The sequence below is a fragment of the Parus major genome, chromosome 2 (assembly GCF_001522545.3).
Source record: "Parus major isolate Abel chromosome 2, Parus_major1.1, whole genome shotgun sequence".
NCBI classification, from domain to species: domain Eukaryota; kingdom Metazoa; phylum Chordata; class Aves; order Passeriformes; family Paridae; genus Parus; species Parus major.
In genome coordinates, this window is record NC_031769.1 from 3,047,641 (window position 1) to 3,070,064 (window position 22,424).

A 22,424-nucleotide genomic window follows, 5' to 3' on the forward strand; every position below is an offset into this window, starting at 1 on the left:
TAGGCAATGCAGAAAAATTGACATTCATCAGACAACCTTTTCAGCAGTAGGTGGATGCAGAAATAGGGCAAGTGTAAGTTCTGTATTTGTTAAGCTTCAGTGAGTTCCAAGTTCTGATTTTGACCTCTTGACTATAAATAGTTTCAATATCTAGCACTGATAAAGATCTCTCTACTTTATAAATCCATTTTGAGGTGACATGAATTATCCACTCTATCAGGTGAATGGACTTATAGAATCCTAGAATGGTTTGGGTGGGAAGGGACCTTAAAATCCATCCAGTTCCCACCCCTGTCATGGGGACACCTTCCACTATCCCAAACTTCTCAAATCCCTATCCAAACTGGCCTTGGACAGTTTCAAGGATGGGGAAGCTTCTCTGGGCAGCCTGTGCCAGAACCTCACCACCCTCACAGGGAAGAATTTCTTCCCAATATTTAACCTAAATCTACCCTCCTTCACTTAAAACCCTTCCCCCTTTCCCAAAAACATCTAAAATCATGATGGCAATGTCAGAGAAATTCAGCAAAGAGCTGAAGAATGAACCAATGCTTGGAAATGCATTTTGGCAATGCTTAGAAAAGCACTTTTCCTTGCATTTGCCTGAGAAAAAGCAAAGTTTGATCACAGCTTGGGTCCCAAAGGGTGCACAGGAGATTTGTTCAGACAAAGACTGTACAGAATGGATACCAGAAATAAACACAGACCCCGTGTCTGTCATCACACGTCCCTGGCTTCTCCCCTGAAATTCTTCCTTGCTCCTACCAGCTCTAACATGAATTTAGTAGAAGACACTTTATGCAGTGCCACATGGATAAATCCATCAGTGCCACAAAAAATCATCTTTGACCAAGGAGAGATGTATCCATAGAGATCAAAGCTATCTAGGTCTGTGTTCTGCTTTAAAAGGAGCCATGGAGGAAACTTTCAGGTGTAGAGACGTTTTCTTCTCTGTGCCCTTCCAACTCTAGGAATTCATTAGCTTGGATTCAATCCTGGTGCTCTTGTTCTTGGGCACAGCTGCCTCAGTGAGACACAGTGAAGTAATGTCTTCCCAGTGGTGCCACTGGAAATAACAGCAGATAATTCAAAGGCTCTGAGAGAACAAGAGGCTGATGAGACACTCAATAAAAAATGTGAAACTGAAAAAAAAACAAAACCTCCATCATCTTCATGTGATGGAAACATAATTCAAAATCTCTCCTTGCATCACCACACTGCCTCCTAATTCCCATCTCCTACCCCCGTGGTGCCCTGACCAGTTTCTCTCCTGTTGATTTAGGGGGTAACTTTTTACAAGGATTCAATGTGATTCCTTGCAGGAATCATCACACCACTTCAAATCCTTAATTCCTTTCATTTCCTTGACATGCCTGGGAATGTTGCTTCCTCCCAGCATTTTTCAGAGGAAGGGCAGGAGGAGTGGGACTGGAAAGGAAGGGCTGCAAGTTAAAGATTGATTTGACAGTGAGTCATGAGCCACTTAATCACCAAGGAGGCCTCATCATTTCTTCTTCTATCCAAATTCTCGTGCTGAGTTCACACCTTGGCTCATTCCAGGTCAGTGCATTTTGAGTACTTTTAACACTAAATTGTAGATACAAATCTGCAAATCACTCAAGGAACTCTCCCACCATTTGAGAGAAAGCCACATTCAAGGGACAAGTCTGGAATACCTGCTTCCAACAGTGGAAAGCAAGAGAGGGAACAGGCTGGGAAAAGTATTTCATGCCAATTTATGGTTCTCCATTTCATCAGCAGGGCTCTTTCCATCAGAATTCAGATTTTTGGGGTAATCCAGACCTCCAGCATGACGTAGTCAATATAACCAAGACAAGCTAGTGGGATTTGTCTGACCAAATGTAGACATGTTAATGTGATAATTTAGAGCTGATATGGTCACCCTTTATTCCATGAGTGCAGAGAGAAAAAAGAGACATCATCTAATCCATATTGAGGATGAAATAAATTATGTCTCAGGCTTTACTTGGTAGACATCCAGAGCTACAAACTGGGGAAGGTGACTTCTCATTTGTAGTGCAGATGCAATTGCAGGTATCAACATTTAATTAGATAAATCCCCTGCTACATGCACATAACCCAGGAAACTGTCATTAATATCTGAGTAACTCCTGTGTCAGTCTTTCCTAGCCCCAGGCTTGGGAACAGGTCAGAAGAACATGGATGGGAGAAATACTAATAAAAAAGGGTGCATGTGGATCAGCAGTGAGATTTATCAATTCTGGTCTGGCAGAAGATACCTCCAGGGCTGGTGAGAGCTGGAAGAGGGTCCAGCACAAACTGCTCCACAGCAGGACAGGGATAAAAACTCAAACAAAGGAGATTGGAAACACTGGTGTTAGAAATAGCCTGGCACCACTGCCTGGGGAAGTTGAGTATGAAGTAATCACTGCTCTCCTTCCTCTCTTGTCTGCCTTTGGCTTTCATTACTCCCCTTTATCAGTTTAATTCCTTCTCCAGAGCAAGGGACTCAGACTCTGGGTCCTGCTGAGATTTCATTTCCTTCAAATTCTCTTTTCCATTCAAGCTGTAAGTGATGACTGAACGGGAACGGACACATAGGGTCAGCACATGCCCCCTATTTCTTCTCATAGAAAGTTTCTTAAAGAATTTAAAACATTTAAGAGGAAGAATCTTTCATAAAAATAATAAAAAAAAAAAAAGGGAAAAACCAAACAGAGAATCTCAAGGCAATCATTGCCTCTGAAGCATTAAAGGCATGGCCCAGCAGCAGCAGGAGAGGAAAGAGTGCTGTGAAGAGTAAAGAAATAATGAGCAGAACATCTGGGCATGAGAGGCAGAGTGGGGGAGAAGGGAGGAAACATCAGAAACTCCATTTGGTCGATGTTTGTGTTCCCTGAACGCAGCAAGGGGGTAAAGCAAAGGCAGCAGAGCTGAATTCTTGCACAATGTAGGACCCCATAAGTTGTTCTTGCTCCCTCTCCACCCAAGGACAGGACTTCCCATGCAGGGAATCACCAGTGCAGAAAACAAGTGCAAACATTTTACCATTATCACATTTTTCACCATGCTGGCGCCCTGGAGGACTCATGAACCCTAATATTTCATCATATTGTTCTAGATACTGCAGAAATACAGAATACAGAGGCTGTTCATGTCCCAGACCCGAGTTCTGTACTTCACCCTCTTTGTGCCACCTGCCATAAAAGGTGGATTTTTCTTTTAAGTCACAGTAACTCGATCATGTTCACAAGCCCCTACAGATTTCTGAAAGGCTCATGATCCCATTTCACACCTTGCAGCCCCACTGAGGAGAAATCAATTCTCAAAAAAATTTAGATATTGAATTTTTCTATGAGTATTTTCATGCAGAAATAGTCAAAGAGGTAATTGTGTGCTTCCCCTGTGAATAAATGGAGTTTTATTCACCAGTCAGAAGGGATTTCTTCCTTCTTTCAGTTGTTTCTGACAAGCAAGGGGGTTATTCCCTAACTTTTTCTTTGAAAGAAACAAGCTGATAGCATTTACCCACTAACTGCCATCATTAGCAAGTCTCAGTCCAGAATATAAAAAATTACACAGGACAATTTTCATTTTTCCCATATAAAAAAACAGTTTGTGTGCAGCAGGAGAAATTCAGGAGGAATCAACACCCTGCACTTACGAGTGCTTAATTTCTGGAGAGTTACTGCTCCTTCAGGGAGTTTTGTGGTGAAACATCTCCCAAAAATTCAGCCAGTAAGGAGGTGGTAGAATTTTGTTGATATCCCATCCTTTAAGGAGATAAAGCTTTGCTGGGATTGAGGGTGGATAAATCCATCAGTGACACAAAAAAATGTGTCACTGACACATGCCTTGAAAGAAATATCATGAAATAATGAAAGGTTAGTCTTGAGGTCAGGACTTAAGAGTGAAATGCTGTAGTCCCAGAGGTGAACTTAAATTAATTTAAAACAAGTCTACAAAAAATTAAAATAAATGAATAAATGAATAAATAAATTAAAATGCAGATAAAAAGTTCAGCAAGCAGGATTCATGGAATGAAAGGGTTGGCAAACAAGAAGTACACAGAATCCTTCACTGGAAAATTAATCTCTTGGAGAGGATATGTTTTATTTTTTCACTCTAAGCCACATCAGCAGTGGAACTCGTTGCCACAGGATGTGGGGAACAACTAAAAGATGCTCAATGAGCCTGGGAAAATCCTCCCAGTGATTCAGCTTGTAAACACTGGGGGAACAGAACAGGGAGCAGCTGGGTTCTGCTCTGAGTGAGAGCCTGAAAGGATCCAGCCCCTTCCTGCCCCAGTGGGTGATACAAATCCATCCCACTGAGGTGCAAAACCCTTCCAGAGGCTCTGGGATTCCTCCATCTCTGAGCTCTGAGCTCTGTCCTTCCCATTTAGGACAGGCAGGGGGAGGAGCTGGGTGGGAACAGTCCCCAGATGTCAGGGCTGGTCTGGATTTGGATGATAAAGAAATAAAAGCTGTCTGGGAAATGGTCTCTTCTCACCTGGGGAGTTCTATGAATTCCTGAACCCAAACAATAGCCACTGCATAAGTGTAAGAAATAAGTCTCGTGATCAGCTCCTGGCACCATTCTGGGGGAAGGAGGCAGGAAAAAGGTTTTTTTTCCCTTTTTCCTTGCTCATGCCATTTCTAGAGCAGGGAAAAATTGGGCAGCTCTTCTGTAAAGCACAAAGAGGGTCCCAAAATCACATCCCTGGGGGAGAGATGAACGGCCCAAAGTACACTGAGCTCTCCTCACTTCCACCACACCCCACAGTTCCTCTGCCCAGAGCTGGGCAGCAGAACAGAAATGAATTTATGCATGAGATGAATAGCAGGACCCTGATGGAAACCCTCCTCTCTGATGGAAATACTCCTAGCAGCTCAAATGCAAAAAAGGGTTGCTTTAGAGGACCCTGGTACCACAGACACCTGTGTTCTGCCCTCTGCTTCTGCACTAGAATGTGCTGCAAGAAAAAGGGGAGACAAACCTCCCCTCTTTTATCACACACCACGTGTTTTATCAGCTTTTCTCTGCTGTTTTATCAATTCCAGTCACAGCAGAAGCAGTTTGGACAGGACTCAGTAAATGGAACCTGATTTCCAATTAGTTTCTTTGTCATTCTTTGCCCTTCTCTCCTTGGTGCTGGCCACGGGCAGCTCCTGCTGCAGTCAGGAGGAAATAAGACAGGATATTAAACTATAAATTTCTTTGCTCACAGCCTCAGTTTTTTATCTCAGCAACAGCACAAGTATCCTTCATCAAGATTACAGATACCACAGCGTTAATCCCTGTAAAGGGCTTCAGATCATGTGAGAGATACACAAATTATTACTGAGATGAGGAAGGAAAACGAGCTGCTCCAGGAGCAGCACTTTGTGTCACATCCTGTCCCCAAAGCTGTTGTCATCCAGGCAAAAATCACCCAGGCATCCTTTCTTTTTATTTTATTTTTTTTTTTATTATTAGTTTTGCAGACATATTGTAACTCCATTACCTAACATAAAGAAACAAATTCCTGACCTCTGATAATAACCAGGAATGGTTCTCATGCACCCCCACAGATTGAATTTTTGTCCTGATTTCCCCAAGCTGATTCAGCAGCAGTGATGCTCCTCTTACCATGAAATGTTGGCTTTGACAGTGCTGAAAACCCCTCCAGGAAATGGTGAAAAACCCTTTAAATTGTCAGCTCAACGTGCAGGACCTGGAACTCACCTGGAGAGGAGTCATTGAGAGGGTTCAGGGCCGTCGCCCTCCGGATCTTCTCCAGACAAGTCTCTTGCTCCTTTTTAATGATGCAGTTGGAATGGGTTGCTGCAACCTGAAATGGGAGGGAAAAAAACCAAAAGAGTTACAGAAATAAAAATGTGAGGTGATCAGGAAGTGCCAGTAAGTTTTAAGATCCCATTACAAGGAATAAAGAAGAAAAAATAAAGAAGAAAAATATCATTTCAAGTTGAGGAAAAACTGAAACAAACGTCATTTTCTGTCCTTTTTTCTCCTTTACTTTTACTCCTCTTTTTTCTTCTAGCAGGTCTAAGGTGAAATTAAGTAATTGAAATTCTCATAAATTATTTGAGAGTTTTATATTGTTCTCCCTGTCAAAATGTGTTTTCTAACATGTTTGTTTTATTTTATTGAATTCCTTCTTCACATAAAGCTGAACAAGGGTCTCTCAAAATACAGAAATAATTTAAAGAATTATGAATAAATTTAGGTGTGGTTTGATCTCCCACCAGTTTCTTATGAGTCTTTGCATAATTCATTAAAATCTCTCTGTAATCTAAATCAAATTAAAGTCTGTTTCTCTTATTCTGTCACCCTGTTCATTCCTCACTGTTACTTTTATTTATTTCCAGAGAATACAAGGCAAATTCTTTTGCCAAAAATAATACAATGTCAAATAAACCAGGCTGACTTGATCCAAATATTTTCTTTCTTTTTTTTTTTTCTGTTTTCTATCTTTAACTCTCTAGTAGAAAAAAAGTAAAGGGAGGAAAAAGAAGGGAATAAAAAATTTAGTTTATTAACATTGCAGCCAACAGAATTCAGGCAATGCCAAAGCAACAACAAAATAAGGATGTGACCCATTTCTGGAAACCAATGCAGGGCAGCAGAGGGAATATCAATAGAAGGAAAATAAAACCTCAGATTTGATGAGATCACTTTACAGGGGCATAGCTGAGGTCCAAACCCCACCCAGTGGAAACCACCATGGAATCAGTGCCCTGGCTGAAGGTGGTGCACTGCAGCAATTTTGTTATTTTATTTCCCATCCCATTTCCATCACTTTTGACAATGGAAAACCACAGAGGAAATGGTGTGTGACCTGTTTCCCCTTATCTGCTAAGTAGGGACAAGAAAACAGGGAAAGAAATACCCAAATTTAATTTGCTCTGGGTTATTTTGGAACCCCATGTGCACAATTCAACTTTTCCTCCCTCACACCCCAGGGAATGAACAGTTTGGATCAGGGATGCACCAGTCAACAAAACCTGAGGGCAAATCCCCAGGCAGGTGAAATCCTTTCAGCAGCTAAAGTTGCTTACAAAAAAGAGGGAGAGAAACTTCTACACCGGCAGAAAGCGACAGGACAAGGAGGAATGGTTTGAAAATGAAAGAGGGGAGATTCAGATGAAGAATTAGGAAGAAATTCTTCCCTGTGAGGGTGGGCAGGCCCTGGCACAGGGTGCCCAGAGAGGCTGTGGCTGTCCCTGGATCCCTGGAAATGTCCCAGACCAGGCTGGATGGAACAACCTGGGATAGTGGAAGGTTTCCCTGCCCATGGAGGGGGTGGAATGAGATTTATCTGTAAAATCCTTTCTGACCCACACCACCCAGTGAGTCTGTAAAGATCCAGTTGGATGGTGTTTGTGTTGTGCTTTTGTTTGTGTGATGATGCTCGGAACCATCTGCACCCTTTTTTTTTGTAAATGTTAAAAGCTACCACTGCTATTTCAAGGACAGAGAGGGTTTCCTGATGAACTCTCCTGGAAAGCTTTCCTCACCATTTGTAGGAACTCATAATGCTGCACAGTTTCATCATCTCCAAGATCCCAGTAATAAATTTCAGCTATTTTCCCCCAGAGGACACACCAGGCACAACCATATTAGATTTGTTTGTCTTCAAAACAAACACAGTTCTGTTTTAAGGGCTCCCAAGTGCCTGGAAAAGATAAATTGTCACAGACCTCCAGGATCTCCCAAGAACATAAGAGCTTTAGCTACATCATCCCCTAAGCATCCCCAAAGATAGAGAAAATTGCATTGGCTGGCATTCAAGTTCTTAGAATATATTTTAAGAAGATAAAAGGGAAATAGAAAGAAAAACAGAGTTCTGCTGTTAGGCCAGGTTCACCCTCCACAGTTGCCCAGGTGTGAGAGGAGTGACCAGTCTCAATACTCAGATATAGAAGTTTCTATACAGTTCACTAGGTACAGATTAGAAAAGGTGTCATTTAGTAAAAATATTGTCATTATTAATATTTTTATTATTATAAATAATAATGATAATAATAATAATAATAATAATAATAATAATAATAAGTTGTCTATGCAAGCAGGATGTGACTAAACAAAAGGAAATATTTCTTCACACACTGTTAACTTGCAGAAATATTCAGCTTGAAATTGTGAATGTTAAATGCCACACATGGATACATACATTTATCCAAAGACCATCCAATAAAGAAGTTCAGTGAGGCACTAGAACAAATTATTCCAGGCTGCCCCTGGATCCCTGGAAATGTCCAAGGACAGGTTGGATAAGACTTGGAGCAGCCTGGGACAGTGGAAGGTGTCCCTGCCATGGCAGGGGTGGCACTGGATGATCTTTAAGGTCCCTTCCAACCCCAACAATTCTATGATTGCATTCCAGAATATTAAGTAACCCACAATGCTCCTGTCCTCAGAGACATTTGATAAGAAAATTCAGATTCAATCTACAATGAAAAGACAAAAAAAAGTGTGATTTATCCTTATTTCTTTGGTATCTTCTTTGCTAGAGGTGTATCAAAGCCAGAACTTGATTGATTGTAAAGAAAGCCAAAGGTTAAAAGGTCAGACTTTTCTGTTCTCCTTGCAGAGTGGCACAACTGGTCTGATTAAATATAGTCAGATGCATCCCAGTAAGTCTGGCTTAGGAGGCTCAGGTGTGGACAGGGCCATGTACTTCACCTGTCCCTGCAGCTTTCCTCAAGCTTTCACTGTTGCCACAATATTCTGATGTGACTTCCCATCACCATCTTTCGTAGCACCTCATCAACAGATCTTAAAAAATATCATTTTGGGGATCCTGGAAACCGAAAGAGAAAGCAAAGAAAAGGAGGAAGCATCAGCCTCGGTGTCCAAGGAGAGAACAGGAGCTGCCTGTCATCCCTGCTAACCAGCAATTCCATATCTGGGAAAATAGAAAAGGCTTGAATTGATTAGAACAAAAGGTTTGTCTGCTGGTTACAGAGACACTTTGATGCTGTCACATTTTCCTGAGAGGATCCAGGGCTTTGCTGTTTCTCAGGCTACCATGGACTGGTAAAGCCTTTAATCTGCCAAGTCAGGCTTCAATTCCTGATTCCAGTGGCAGTGTAAGCTTGAACTCCAGGCCTCCTCATCCCATTTCTTTTGCCTCGAGGACATTTGCAATTTCCTGTGCTTAGCAGAGACAGTCTGGTTTCAGTTTCCCAGAAGAGATCAGGGATATGTGCAGTTAAAGAGTGTTTTGACACATATTAGAAAAAAAAATCAAGAATCCAAGTCGATAGTGCATGAAATTCACAGGTCTTTGAAAAATTTATTACTCTCAATGAAGTGAAGGATTCTGACTCACATCAGTTTAGAAAAATGTTTATATCCATTTAGATACAAAGGCAGTCAATATTTGTTTGGTTCTGAGAGAACACAAGAAGCTGGCAGGACGCTAAAGAGGTACAACAAATTCAGAGATTTCATTTTCCTTATGTGTTTTTTATTAAGGTGGCCACCACAAATATAAACTGGTATGTGATCTGAGCAAATTCCAGTGCTTAACTCTTTGCAGTTTCCTTGAAATTATGGTAAAATTAATAACAATCATGTTACAACTTACGTATTTACAATAAATTTGGTATGTTTAATTGTATTTTTCATATATATTTATATAAATTTGGTTTATATAATTATATATACACACCAACTGTGCAGAACAGTCCAGCCAAAAAATCTGAACTGCCTTTGACTACGTTCAGTTATTCAAAAAACACCATTTTGCTCATCTTGTTCTCAGTAAGAATATTCACAAGTGCTAAAAAACTTGATTTCCCTACATGGCTTTACTCAGTGGACCTGCAGAAGTGAGATGTCCCCAGCATTCCTGAGACCCTCCAGGATCAGAAAATCTGCTTTGATGTCCTAGTAATGACGTGATGGTGAGATGGGAATTCCCTTGGAATTTCTATAAACACCAGCTCAAATATGGCAATTCTGTACCATTGGCTGTTCTTTTCTCTTCTGCATTTTTGTGTTAAGTCTGTAAAGTCCTGGTTTATTTTCTTTTGGGTTTTTTTTTAAGTGAATTTTTTTTTAAGTTAATTTCTACTTCATTCAGGATATGCCATATCAGGCACTGTGACAATGAGAGGGCAAAGAAGGACAGATAAGAATCAACAACAATGACAGCAACTCTTCATTAAATCCTTCATGGCCATGGTTTTACATCAACACAAAGATGAATTAGAGTGTGATTCAACTTTTGCTGAAGTGTTTTTTCTAAAATAATGCAAGAAAGGCGTTTAATCCACAAGGTAGATGAGCTCACTCACTTCAAGCTGAATTACACACATTTTACTAATTCTATTATGACTTCCAGTATTGAAAAGTTAGCTTCAAAAAATGATAAATTGTTGTGTGAGCATTGCCAAAAGAGGCTCACTTTGTCATGGAAACGACACCGTTCAGTCCCTGTTCTCACCAAGCAATGATTCAACTGGTCACACCAGGGCCAAGACTGGCAAAATGCTGTGTTAAAAATAAAGGGCTTTGGGAAGGAGCTCTGATTATCTGGATTTTTTTATTTTTTTTTCCCAGAACTGATTTGCATCACTGCTGGGCCCCACAAGACTGGCTCAGCAATCCAAGAAGTTGTTGTCCCCAGAATGTTGGAGTCTGAGATACAGATTGTGTGCCCTTGTTTTTAATATTTAGTTCTAGAATTCAAAGAAACACTGAATTTCATATAATATGAAATTCATGGGCATGTTTTCATGGTGATACATGAGAACAAATATTAGATACAAAAAGTGTAAGTGGGTAGATTAGAAAGTTTTTTAAATCACTGGGTGAAAAAGTTAGTTTAGAGAACAGGAGACAAGATGGAGGATTTAAGGTGTTGTACCTTGTTCCTTCTTCTTTCTTCTTCATGTTCATCTCCTAGAGGTTTTTGGGTAATAGGAAGTGATTGGGTAGAAAATGCCGCAGTGCAGCACAGAGGTGATGGGTCATTGGGTCATTAAGAAAAATAATATACATGTCTACAGTTAATTGGGTAAAAATAGGTATAAAGATAAAAGAACTGCGTAGTTCGAGGCCATTTTGTGCATCAGACACGAAGTGAGCCACAAGGCCTTGTTTGTACCATCAGAGGAAAGAAATGTGCCAAATTACAAAGATTGATCTTGTAACCAGCCTGGAGAGACCTGTTAAGTTTTGTAAGGATCCTTCAATAAACACAAGAAACAAGATTCTAACGAGCTCGGGAGTTTTCTTCCAATCATAAGGACTGAGATAAGTGGGACTCCCTATGAGGGAGGATCCCAGGAGAATTCAGCCCAAAGAAAGCTGAGAGACTAGAGAAAAGTTATATCCACAGGGAATTGAGCCCAAAGGAGGCAAGAAGAAATAGAACATTACACAGAAAGGTCTGAGGTTTGTCACTTGATTGTGTTTTTTGCCTTCCTGAGCAAATGGCATCCAAACCACTGTGACTTCAGAACACTTCACACTGAGTGAAAGGGTAAAGCCATTGGGAACTCGTTCAAACCCAGCCACAATGGTACAATCTGCAGCAGAGCTTGGACACCACACTTTAAACAAATTGTACAGGGGGAAAAAAAAATACCCAGAACACGCTGCCAGGAAAAGGCATCGATCCCTTTCAAAGCAGCTGGTGTAAATTTAAGATTTGGGTACACTGACACTCCTGGCTCCTGGAGAGATGCACATCCCACTGCAGATTAGAAAACAGCAGCAGCACAAATTCCCTTCCCTCAGTGGACACCTTCTGAAGTGAGTGCTGGACAAAAGATCCTTACACAACATGGGGTAAAACTATTTTTGAGTTTGCCTGAACTGGCTTTTTGCAGTATCACAGAATTGTGGGATGGCTTGGGTTAGGAGGGACCTTAGAGATATTTTCCCAATTTTCCTGCTATGGGCAGAGATGCCTTTCACTGTCCCAGGCTGCTCCAAGACCCATCCAGCCTGGCCTGGGACACTTCCAGGGATCCAAGGGCAGCCACAGCTGCTCTCAGCACCCTGTGCCAGGGCCTCACCATCCTCACAGGGAACAATTCCTTCCAATATCCCATCTAAACCTCCTCTCTTCCACTTTGAAACCATTTCCCTTTGTCCTGTCACCACATGCTCTTGTAAATAACCTCTCTATAACTTTTTGCAAACTCCCTTATCTTGGAAATCAGTTGTAAATCCCCACTTTGAGCATTGTAAAACATTCCCAGGAGAGCTGAGGACTTCCATGGGAAATGTCATCTTGGATTAAACCAAAATATCCCTTTATCTCTAATAGCAGGTGGTGCTTCCCAAAGCCTTCTACTGGCAGCATGAACCACTCACTGGAAAAGTGATTAAAAATCCTGCTAGACATAATGTGCTTGAGATGAAACTAAGGGTTTAATAACCCTTCTGATTGCTGATTTTATATTTCATAGAAATGGCTTTCTCCAGCAATTCCTGAGAATTTCTTCTCCAAAGATCCAATTCTGAAGTACAACTCCCAACAGCACAGTTTGGACTTTTCCTTCATTTCACAGAGGCCAAAGTCAGCCTGAAAATCTGATAACCAGCATTGCAATTCCAGTTTATTTTATAAACTGTTCAAAAGAAAGGAAATTTAGGTGTTCAAATCAGGGTCTACTCCCTTACAAAACTTTATGGGAATGTTCTCACCGCTTTGAGAGCTTTTAGCATGGAGCAAAATTGGATTGCATGGATATCACTGCAGGATATCAGGGGTGCAGGGCTTGCAAAGATCACTGACAGTCACTTCCAAGGACACTTTCCAGCTCCTGACACAGGTTTTGACGTGGCAGAGCTGCTGGCAAGAGAACAGCCCAGCGTGGATCCAGGGTTTGGCCAAGTCTGTGTCACAGCAGGAGAGTTCCTGGATGGGGGGTTACAGGCAAGTCATGCACATGTAAATTGCTGGAATTTGTGATTGATTAAGGAGGAAAAAATAATGAGTATTTTTTTTTTCCTCTGTGGTCCCACTACTCCAGCCTCAGGTAAGCATTTCAGATTTGGCACAGAAGTTCAGATGAATCAATTAACAAGAATGACTGGAGTGGAAGTTGGAGGGCGGGATCTCTGGTTTTTTAACACATCGTGCCTGGCTGAGAAGTGAGGATTTATATCGACATAAATCTGGGATGAGATGTTCAGATCCAGCTGAACACCTGAAAGGAGGGAGCTGAAATGGAAACACTTGAATTTCTGAGCAATCTGGGACCTGCTGTTTGTATAATCTGAGGAACTGCTGATCCAGAGGGGAAAACCTGTAGGTGACAATGATTCATTTTTCAGCTCCCAGATTTTCTCTGTTAGATCAATCTGCTGTCTTGGCAAAACTACTGGTTACTCTGAACCCTGAAATTTCCACATAAACTGTGAATAAGGGGGTTCCAGATGATCCTTGAGAAGGTCCTGGACCATCATTTTTGCAGCTTTATTTTCTGTCAGCAGCAGCAACAGAGAGGCGTCCTCCTCTCCTGTTTTCTCCAGAGGATTTTCAGGTAAGCACACCTTTTTCACTCTTCAAGCAGCACTGGCAATACAGGAATGTCCCCTGTTTAAAGCAGTCTGTATCAGCTGCCAGAGCAACCTAAAATCAACAGGATGAAAAAGATAACCTAGAGCTTTACCCTTCTTTTCCTGATCTATAGATTTTATGTTTAAAGCTTCGGTGTCTCCTGCTTCACCCAGACATCCCTGGTGGCTTTCTCTGAATGATGTCAGCTCTCACATGTGTCTTCCAGGGACAACCATGGAAGCACAGGATAATTCGGGTTGGGAGAGACCTCCAGAAGGATCCAGCTCAACCTTCCACTGGAAGCAGGCTCAGCAATGGAAGGGTTAAGTCTTTCCAGGGCTTTTTCCACCTGAGTTTTGGAGAACTCTGGGAATGAAGACTGCACAGCCTCGGTGGAATTTACCCCAGTGGTCACTTATTTTCAGAGTAAAAAGGATTCTTCTTGGGGAGGATGAAACAGGGAAACGTTATGAATGTGATTGTTTGGCAGAAGATTCTGAAAATATGAAGGCTAGAATCGAAGTAGAAATGAAAGCCTGCTTTGAGTCATGAAGCTGAGTACCAGTGACTATATAACCAAAGAACAATAGCCAAGCCAGCTAGAGGAGAATCCCTGCTATTAAAACAATGTCCTTCTGCTGATAGAAAGTCCAAAGGTCAAGAAGCAAGGGAAGAATTTGTAAAGTTTGTAGAGTTTAAAATGCAACACTGTATGTTAATATGGGGATGCTCAGAGGCTGTATGTAAACTCTTTAGTGGGTGTATCTTGTAGTGATTGGTTACTGGGAATTAGAATATTCACTATAGAAAAAGATATATTGTATTGTAACTAGAACTTCGCTCTCTTAACTCTTAGCTTTCCCCTACTCTCAGCTCTCAGCTCTCCTCTCCTAACTCCTACCCCTCTCTACTTTTCCTTGCTCTCTAATCTCTTTTCTCCCTCTTTCACCTCACTCTCTCCCCTCCCCCTGGGACCACGTGGATGCCGAGGCTGGTGGCAAACACAGGTCTCTCCCTCTCTTCACCCTTATAATAAATTGTTTATAGCTGAACAGTTTGACCCAGGAGAAGTCTCTCACAACGAGTGAACATTTTTAGACACCAATAGATTCTCTCCAATATGATCCTCCCTTGTTTCAGGTTACACCAACACTCTGTTGTCCTCATGCCACACATCATGGTGAAACCCCTGGCTCTTTCCTTCTGATGCTCTCCTCATAAATACCATAAGGCTCCTACAAGATTTCCCCCTGATTTTCTCTCCTTCCATCTTTGGCAAAAAAAAGCCAAATTTCCTCATCCTCTCCTCACAGGCAATCTCAGTGTTCCTCCTTTGAACTTGCTGCAGTTGACTGAGATATTTTATTTATTGAGGACTCTAAAACTGGATGTAATATTCCAGAAGTAGTAGATTTAGATGAGATATTAGGAAGAAATTCTCTCCTGTGAGGGTGGGCAGGCCCTGGCACAGGGTGCTCAGAGAAGCTGTGGCTGCCCCTGGATCCCTGGAAGTGTCCAAGGCCAGGTTGGACGGGGCTTGGAGCAGCCTGGGAGATGTCCCTGCCCAGGACAGGGGTGGGACTGGATGAGCTTTAAGGTCCCCTCCAACCCAAACCATTCTGTGATTCTATGAGCTGTAGTTGATCCATCAAGTGCTCAGTAGATGGGGATAAACATTTCCTTGTATCAACTGCCTTTGTTCTTAATCCAGCCCAGGACAATGCTGGCCATCCCTGCTTTCCTCAGGACCCGTGCAAAGTGTGCAGAGTCAAGGCTCCCAAAAATTCTTGAATGGTTTTCCACACTGCAAAGAACTCCTGGGGCCTTTCACTGAGGGGATCTGTGTTAACTTCAGGCCTCTCTCACTGTGGGGACACCGGGAAACAGAGAAGCTTTCAGGAGCTCTGCAGTTGTCCTGCACTGGATGTCATGTTCATTTGCAAAGCAAGCTCTTGTCACTACTTGTTATTATTTGCCCACTTATACTTCATTAGATTTAAACAAAACCCTGAAGAGAAAAGGTCCCTGACAGGAAATTTGTTCTGTAGAGGCTCCCAGCAAGTTCAATGGAGCCCCATCTGAGTCACACTTGGAACAGGAACGCGTTGATGAGCAGCTACAGGGAGGCTGCAGAAACACTTCTGCGCACACACACACACACATCCCCTGCCCAGGGGAGGAAGCTTTAATTAATCTGCTAATTAAATTAAAGCTATTTGCCCTCAGCTAGCACATGCATTCTTCCCTTTCTCTCCTCCCTGCGGGCAGCTCCAGTGAGCTCGTGCTGCAGCTCTCACTCCAATATTTCCCCAAAGGGCTCTGGGAATGGGGAGACCACTGGAGAAGGGAGGCAAAGAACTCTTACAGCAGTGGTAATTGGGAGTGCTCAAACTTATTCTCAATTTCCCTCCTTCTCCTTTCAGTGCTCAGAGACATTGGGCTGGGTATTGTGCTGAAGTGGAGGATGAAAAACAAATCACCTCACAACTGAAAAAAGCCCCATCTGTACAGCCCCACTGTACAAAAGGCCGTGCTTAGAGCTGTTTTCTCACCAAGCCTTTCTTTCTCCTTCTGGTTTCTCGATGGCTTCATCACTATTTTGCTGTAAAAACTCAAGGAGGAGAATAAAGAACATATTTCTGAACATATTTCTGAAGAAAAGATGGGAGGAGACTGCATGGGGGTAGCAGAGCAGCAGCGTGGAGCTCAGCTAAAATGATCCGAGAGGAAAAGATGGTGCAGCCACATCTGCTCTGAGCAACCTGTGCCTCCCCACCCTCACAGGGAAGAATTTATTCCTAATATCTCATCTAAACCTGCCCTCTGTCAGTTTGAAGCCCTTCCCCCTTCTATCACTACATGCCCTTGTCAAAAGTCTCTCTCCAGCTCTCCTATAGGCCCCATGAGGTGGCATTCAAGTAATCCAGTTTAGGGGCAAGGAAAATTTTTATTTTGAGTTTTAAAAGGTGATGAAATCTCCTCCATGGGGGTAAAAAAAATAAATTAAGCAAACAAACCAAACCAAACCAAACAAAAAGGCCAAACAAACACACAAACAAAACCCTAAAAGAAAAAAAAAGTAAACAAAAACAAAACCAAAAAAAAAATAAGGAAGAAAAAAGTTGAGATATATTAACCCACTCCTCCAGGATGACAGAAGATATTAAAATAACAGAATTTTCCACAACGTAGAGAATTCCAAATTTTTTCCCTCAGACATTATTATGCACCTTGATCCCTCAGTCTGGGTTTATTCCACAGAGAACATTACTAATGCCACTTTTATTAGGTGACCTAGCAAAGCAGAGTTCCTGCTTTTAGGGTTGTCTGCTTATTGATGTTCACCTTATCTCGGCATTTAGGGCTGCCTCAGTGCTGTGCTGCTGAGGAGCATCAGGAAGCACCTCTCTCACAGCCTGTTAATGCTTTGGACACTTGATTTTGATCAATATTTATGGCTCAAGTTATCAGGGTGAGACAAAAAAAAAAAGGAGAGGGAGACTTGCAGTGTCAGTGTTTGTCTGGATAACAAAAATGGGATGCCAAGGTGACTCGAGTGGCTGCAGATCCAGCACTGGTGAATCCCAGCCCCATCCTGCTCCTTGGAAATTCTGATTTCTGCCTCATTCTTCCACCTTCAGCACCGCAGGCTGCATAGGCCAGCAGAAGTAGAGGGCACATGGTTGATCACCAGCATTTAAATATCTGCAAACAGTTCTTGGAGTGAAGCATTTCAATGCAATTCTCAGGAAACAAAATCTCTGATGGCACACAGTGGCATCCTGACAGTGAATAACCAAGCTCTGGGTAGATAAATCCCTGCCAGAGGAGTGATCAGTTCCACCAACACAATTCCCCCCACTGATGCAGCAGAAGGGATTTGGCATGTTTGTAATTCATTGGTGTTCAACCACATGCAGCATTTCTGTCTTGGGCATCTCTAAGCTTAAAAATAACAATTTAATGTCATTTAATGATGCTCTGGACACCACTGAGAGTAGGAAGACACATTACCTGTTTTATCGTGTTTGTCTCATTAAATGGTTTTAATTTCTCCATTAATGCATATTACCAAATAATGACTTTCACTGGGAGATTTGGCCTTTGTATTTAACCCTATGTTACAATCATATTATTTATATTTTATATATAACATATTTTCAGATCCTGAGAACATGCAGCTCTGAATTAGGATCAGGCCTCATGATCTGGATGCAGCACAAATGTGCCCCTCTCAAGGACATGCAGTGAACAGGTGATAAAAAATAACTTAGGACCTCAATTCCCCATCCCTGATGTTTCAAAGGAGCAACAAAACCACAAAATTCTTTCAGAGGTGCCATAAAAGAGAGGCCCAGACTCACAGTCAGCAGGGACCTGTGCATTAGCCACAATAAAACCAAATAAGCAGTAATTAATTACTGACATTTTCACAGGAGCTTGAGAGACTGAGAAACACAATCACACCTGGTTCCTTTCTTCAATCACAGGAGCAGAGCTCCAGAACATGTCAGACAAGGTGTGACAATTAGAGGGCTTTTCTTTTTACACATTATGAAATATTCAGACACATCCACCTCAACCCATTTTCTGAGGAGTTGAGAGCAGCAGATATGGGAGGAGAGCAGAGATGGAACAGCAAAAAAAACAGGTGAAACCTCTGGTCCACATCACAGCCCACGCAGAATACCCAGAAATGTTTCCTAATAACAGCTGGAGCTGTTACTATAAATATATTAATATCTATATCTATATTTATATCTATATCTATAAATATATAGATATATAGATACATATATGTAGACATATATGCATATATATGTTACTATATATATTCTATACCCTGGAAAATCTTCCCTGGTTGAAGCTGACCCTGAACACTCCTGATTTTGGTGGTTTTGTGTTTTTTTCACATTTTAATGGGATGAGATCCCCAAAAGTTGAGGTTTTGGAAGGGTAACCTACTGTGTAAAAATCTGGACTAGTGTGGAGCAACGTATTTGAGAGCAGTTCTTGCTGTGTTACACATCCAGCTCACTCCTTCTTTCCAAATTTTTTCCTATATTTTTCCCTTTTCTTAACATTTTATTTACTGTTGCTGTATCAAGAATACTCTGCCATTAAACTGTAACTCAAAGTTCTTATGAACCGTGATGTAAAAATGCAATTTATTACTTAGTCCTGCAAAAAGTGCATTTCCTATCTAAGTGTGAAAAATCATGTACAAAAGTGAATTTATCTCCCATGCACTGCTCATGTGGCCTCCTTAGAAAACCCTACTCGTAACCACACAACATTTCCTGAGCTGAACCTCTAGCAGGTTTCAAAAATTCAGAAATGTCTTACAAAACAGCATTGTAGAATTACTAGAAACCAAGCTAAACCGAACAAAACCCAGTGCCAGATTGCACACCCGCCCCCAAATCCCGATTTTACTCTCATATCACCGCGGGTTTGATTTAAGGAGGGACAAGGTGCAGGGATTGAGATGGTCTCGTGTTTCCAACAGCCCTCAGTCATCCTTAAAGGGTGACTTCATTCCAAGGAAAGCAGCAGGGCTTGGCTGCCTTTCAGACCCCGACAGATAAACCACAGGTTTATCACAGCCTTGTCATGACCCAGATTCTGCTCCAGCACCTCCTGCCTTTTGTGCCACACAGAGATCTCCGAAAAGGGACACGTTACTAGACAAGGACAGACTCGAGATGGATTTTATTAACCTGGCAGCACAAGTCCTGTTGCTCTCAGCTCCACCAAGCTACAGCAGTTAATCTGCATTTAATAAAAAGACAGTTAATAAAAAGACATTTCTGAAGTGTTGGCAGGTACAGGGACATTGTGGATGCAGAGCTGGTGGCACAGTGACTCTTCCCCAGGGTAGCAGAAACCTCAGCTGTGCTGTTTGCAGCTGAATGCAGTCTGCAGCCTTTAAGAATCAGAGCCTTTTGCATATTTAAACAAGAGACAATTTTTCTTTTTCAAGAAAGGGAAAAAAAGGAAAGGGCTTTAGAGCCAAAGTATAAATGGTTGCAGCTCTACATGACAGATCAGAAGTGCTGGCTGATATATTCAAGCATCTCCTCCTAAATTTAATGTGCTAAAGGTGGAGAAGCATCAATAACTTGGCACCCTGGAGAAAGAGGTGAGATTTCTGCTGGGGTTTTTGTGCATGCCATATAAATGGGGTCCCTGACTGGACTAAAAGAGCCCAATCTTATGTATTTGAGCTTGAAAACGCTGGATCCTACTTCATCTGTGACACAGAATTACAGAATATCCTCAGTTGGAAGGGACTCACAAGGAGTCCAGCTCCCAGCCCTGCACAGGACTTCCCAAAAATCCCACCAGGTGAGAGGAGTGCCCAAATGTTCCTGGAGCTCTCTTGGGCTTGGTGCCACGACCACTTCCCTGAGAAACCTGTTCCAGTGCCTGACAAAGCTCTGTGGGGAAGAAACTTCTCCTGATATCCAACCACATCATAACCTCACTGACACAGTTCTGGAATCCTTGATTCCCACACCTTGATGTGTCCTGACCCATGACCCACCCCAGCAGCACAAGCCAAACTTTGTCTCTTTCTCAGTGGTGGCTGCTGGGAGCCACACAAAAAGTGCTCAGAAAACCTCCCCAGCCATGGGTTTGTATCTGGGTCTTGTTCTCAGTAAACCAAAACCTCAGAAGAAGTTGTTGCTCGGTTTCTGCTGGATTTCCCCACATAAATGCCTGCTCAGGACCTGAAGTGCCCAGAATTTCTCAGTTATTGACCTTTAACAGCTTCATCTTCACCTCCCTGCTCATATCCAGGTGCTAAATTCACTTCTACTGATTAATTTCCAGTTACAGAACGAAAACTCAGTTCTACCATGCACATTAATTTGACTTCTCAGGGAGTTTAGGCACAGGATGGGGGTGCTGGAGTGTTCACCTGAAAAAGAAAAGGCTTCAAAAAGACCTTTGAGCCATTTCCAGGGCCTAAAGGGGCTCCAGAAGAGCTGGATAGGGACTTGGGACAAGGGATGGAGGGACAGAACAAAGGGGAATGATTTTAAGCTGTCAGAGGGCAGGGTTGGATTGGATATTGGGAAGGAATTGTTCCCTGTGAGGGTGGTCAGACCTTGGCACAGGGTGCCCAGAGCAGCTGTGGATCCCTGGAAGTGTCCAAGGCCAGGTTGGATGGGGCTTGGAGGAGCCTGGGATAGTGGGAGGTGTCCCTGACCATGGCAGGGGTGGTATTGGATGATTTTTAAGTTTCTTTCCAACCTCAACCTTCCCATAATTTTCTGATTCTGTGATTTTGTGGTAATTGCCCATCAATTCAGTCAGACGTGTGCAGTGGAATAAAGACATGCAGAACTTTCTTTCTCCAATTATTTCTGAAATTCACCATGCAAAAAATAAAATAAAATAAAAAAATATACATAGTTCTGAAGACCTTGGAATGGTAACGTTAAATTGTGGCAATGTTCTAATTTATTGAGATTGCAGTTAATAGAAAGAAGAACGTTTCATTTTCCAGGGAGAATGACAGGATCAGAAATGGGAGCAGCTCTTTTGGCTGCTTTGATTTCTCTGCTCTCAGAAGAAAACATTAACACATGTAAATACTGTCTGTATAATCCTTGCTGGAGAGAGAAACAGAGCAGGGATTCCTCTGCCAGGAGAGCAAATTGCTCTCACACTTCAGCTAAACAAAGATTTGAAAGCAAAACTGGTGAAACCTCTTTTATATTATCCCTCACAGATTACTCTGGGTGATTCAAATATGTTAACTCATTTATTTGATCCTTGAGATTACTGTGTTCAGAATTTTGACATTACACCTTTGATAACAGATAAATATTTCACATTTTCACACACGGAAAAAAAAAAAAAAATCCACAATGCTCTGAATAATACAAACAATGCCCCAAAATGCCATAAAGCAGTACTGAGAACTGAATTTTCTCTAGATTAATGGTATTCATACACATCCCCATCAAACTCCCCTTTTTTTCTTCCTTGCAATACATTAAATAAGATTTATTATTTCTTTAAAAAAAAGAGAGGGGCAGATGTTGGAGTGTGAGACACAGAGTGTGTGCCCTTGCTTCTGATAGTTAGTTCTAAGATCCAGAAAATCCCTGAATTTCATAGAACATGAAAATCATGAGTATGTTTTCATGGTGATACATGAGAACAACTGTTAAAGTTAGATAGAAAAGCTGAAAGTGTGAGTGTGTAGATTAGAGAGTTTTTTTAAATCACTGGGTGAAAAAGTTAGTTTAGAGAACAGAAGACAAGATGGAGGATTTAGGGTGTTGTCTCTTGTCCCTTCTTTTTTCTTCTTCATGTTTTTCTCCTAGAGGCTTTTGGGTAGTATTAAGTGATTGGTTAAAGAATGCCACAGTGCAGCACACAGGTGATTGGGTCATTAAGAAAAATAATTTATGTGTCTGTTGTTAATTGGGTAAAAATAAATATTAAGATAAAAAAAAACCTGCGTTGTTTGAGGCCATTTTGTGCTTTCAAAGCCAAAGTGAGCCACAAGGCCTTGTTGTACCATCAGAAGAAAGAAATGTGTCAGATAGCAAAGAATTATCCTTGTGCAGTCTGGAGAGACCTGCCAAGTTTTGTGATCACCTGTTAATAAACATGAGAAACAAGATTCTAACGAGCTCGGGAGTTTTCTTCAAATCATAAGAACTGAGATAAGCAGGGATCCCCATGAGGGAGGATCCCAAAAGAATTCAGTCCAAAGGAGGCTGAGAAATCCAGGAAGAGAAAGAAAAATACAGAAGAAATGCAGCAGAATCAGAGAAAAAGAAAAATAATTTTTTAGAGAAAAGTTACACACAAAGCTCTGAATAATACAAACAATGCCCCAAAACGCCATAAAGCAGTACTGAGAGCTGAATTTTCTCTAGATTAATGTTAT

The 22,424-nt window shown here is 41.7% G+C and overlaps 1 protein-coding gene across 10 annotated transcripts in view; it reads right to left on the bottom strand.

Annotated features, from left to right (window-relative positions):
- ADCYAP1R1 (ADCYAP receptor type I) overlaps positions 1-22,424 on the bottom strand; it is a 141,945-nt gene that overhangs the window by 76,566 nt on the left and 42,955 nt on the right. For all 10 annotated transcript variants that reach the window (XM_015619634.1, XM_015619633.1, XM_015619631.1 and 7 more), the window contains exon 4: positions 5,710-5,815. In XM_015619634.1, coding sequence (XP_015475120.1) covers positions 5,710-5,815 — 106 coding nt within the window. The remainder of the gene's footprint in view (positions 1-5,709; positions 5,816-22,424) is intronic.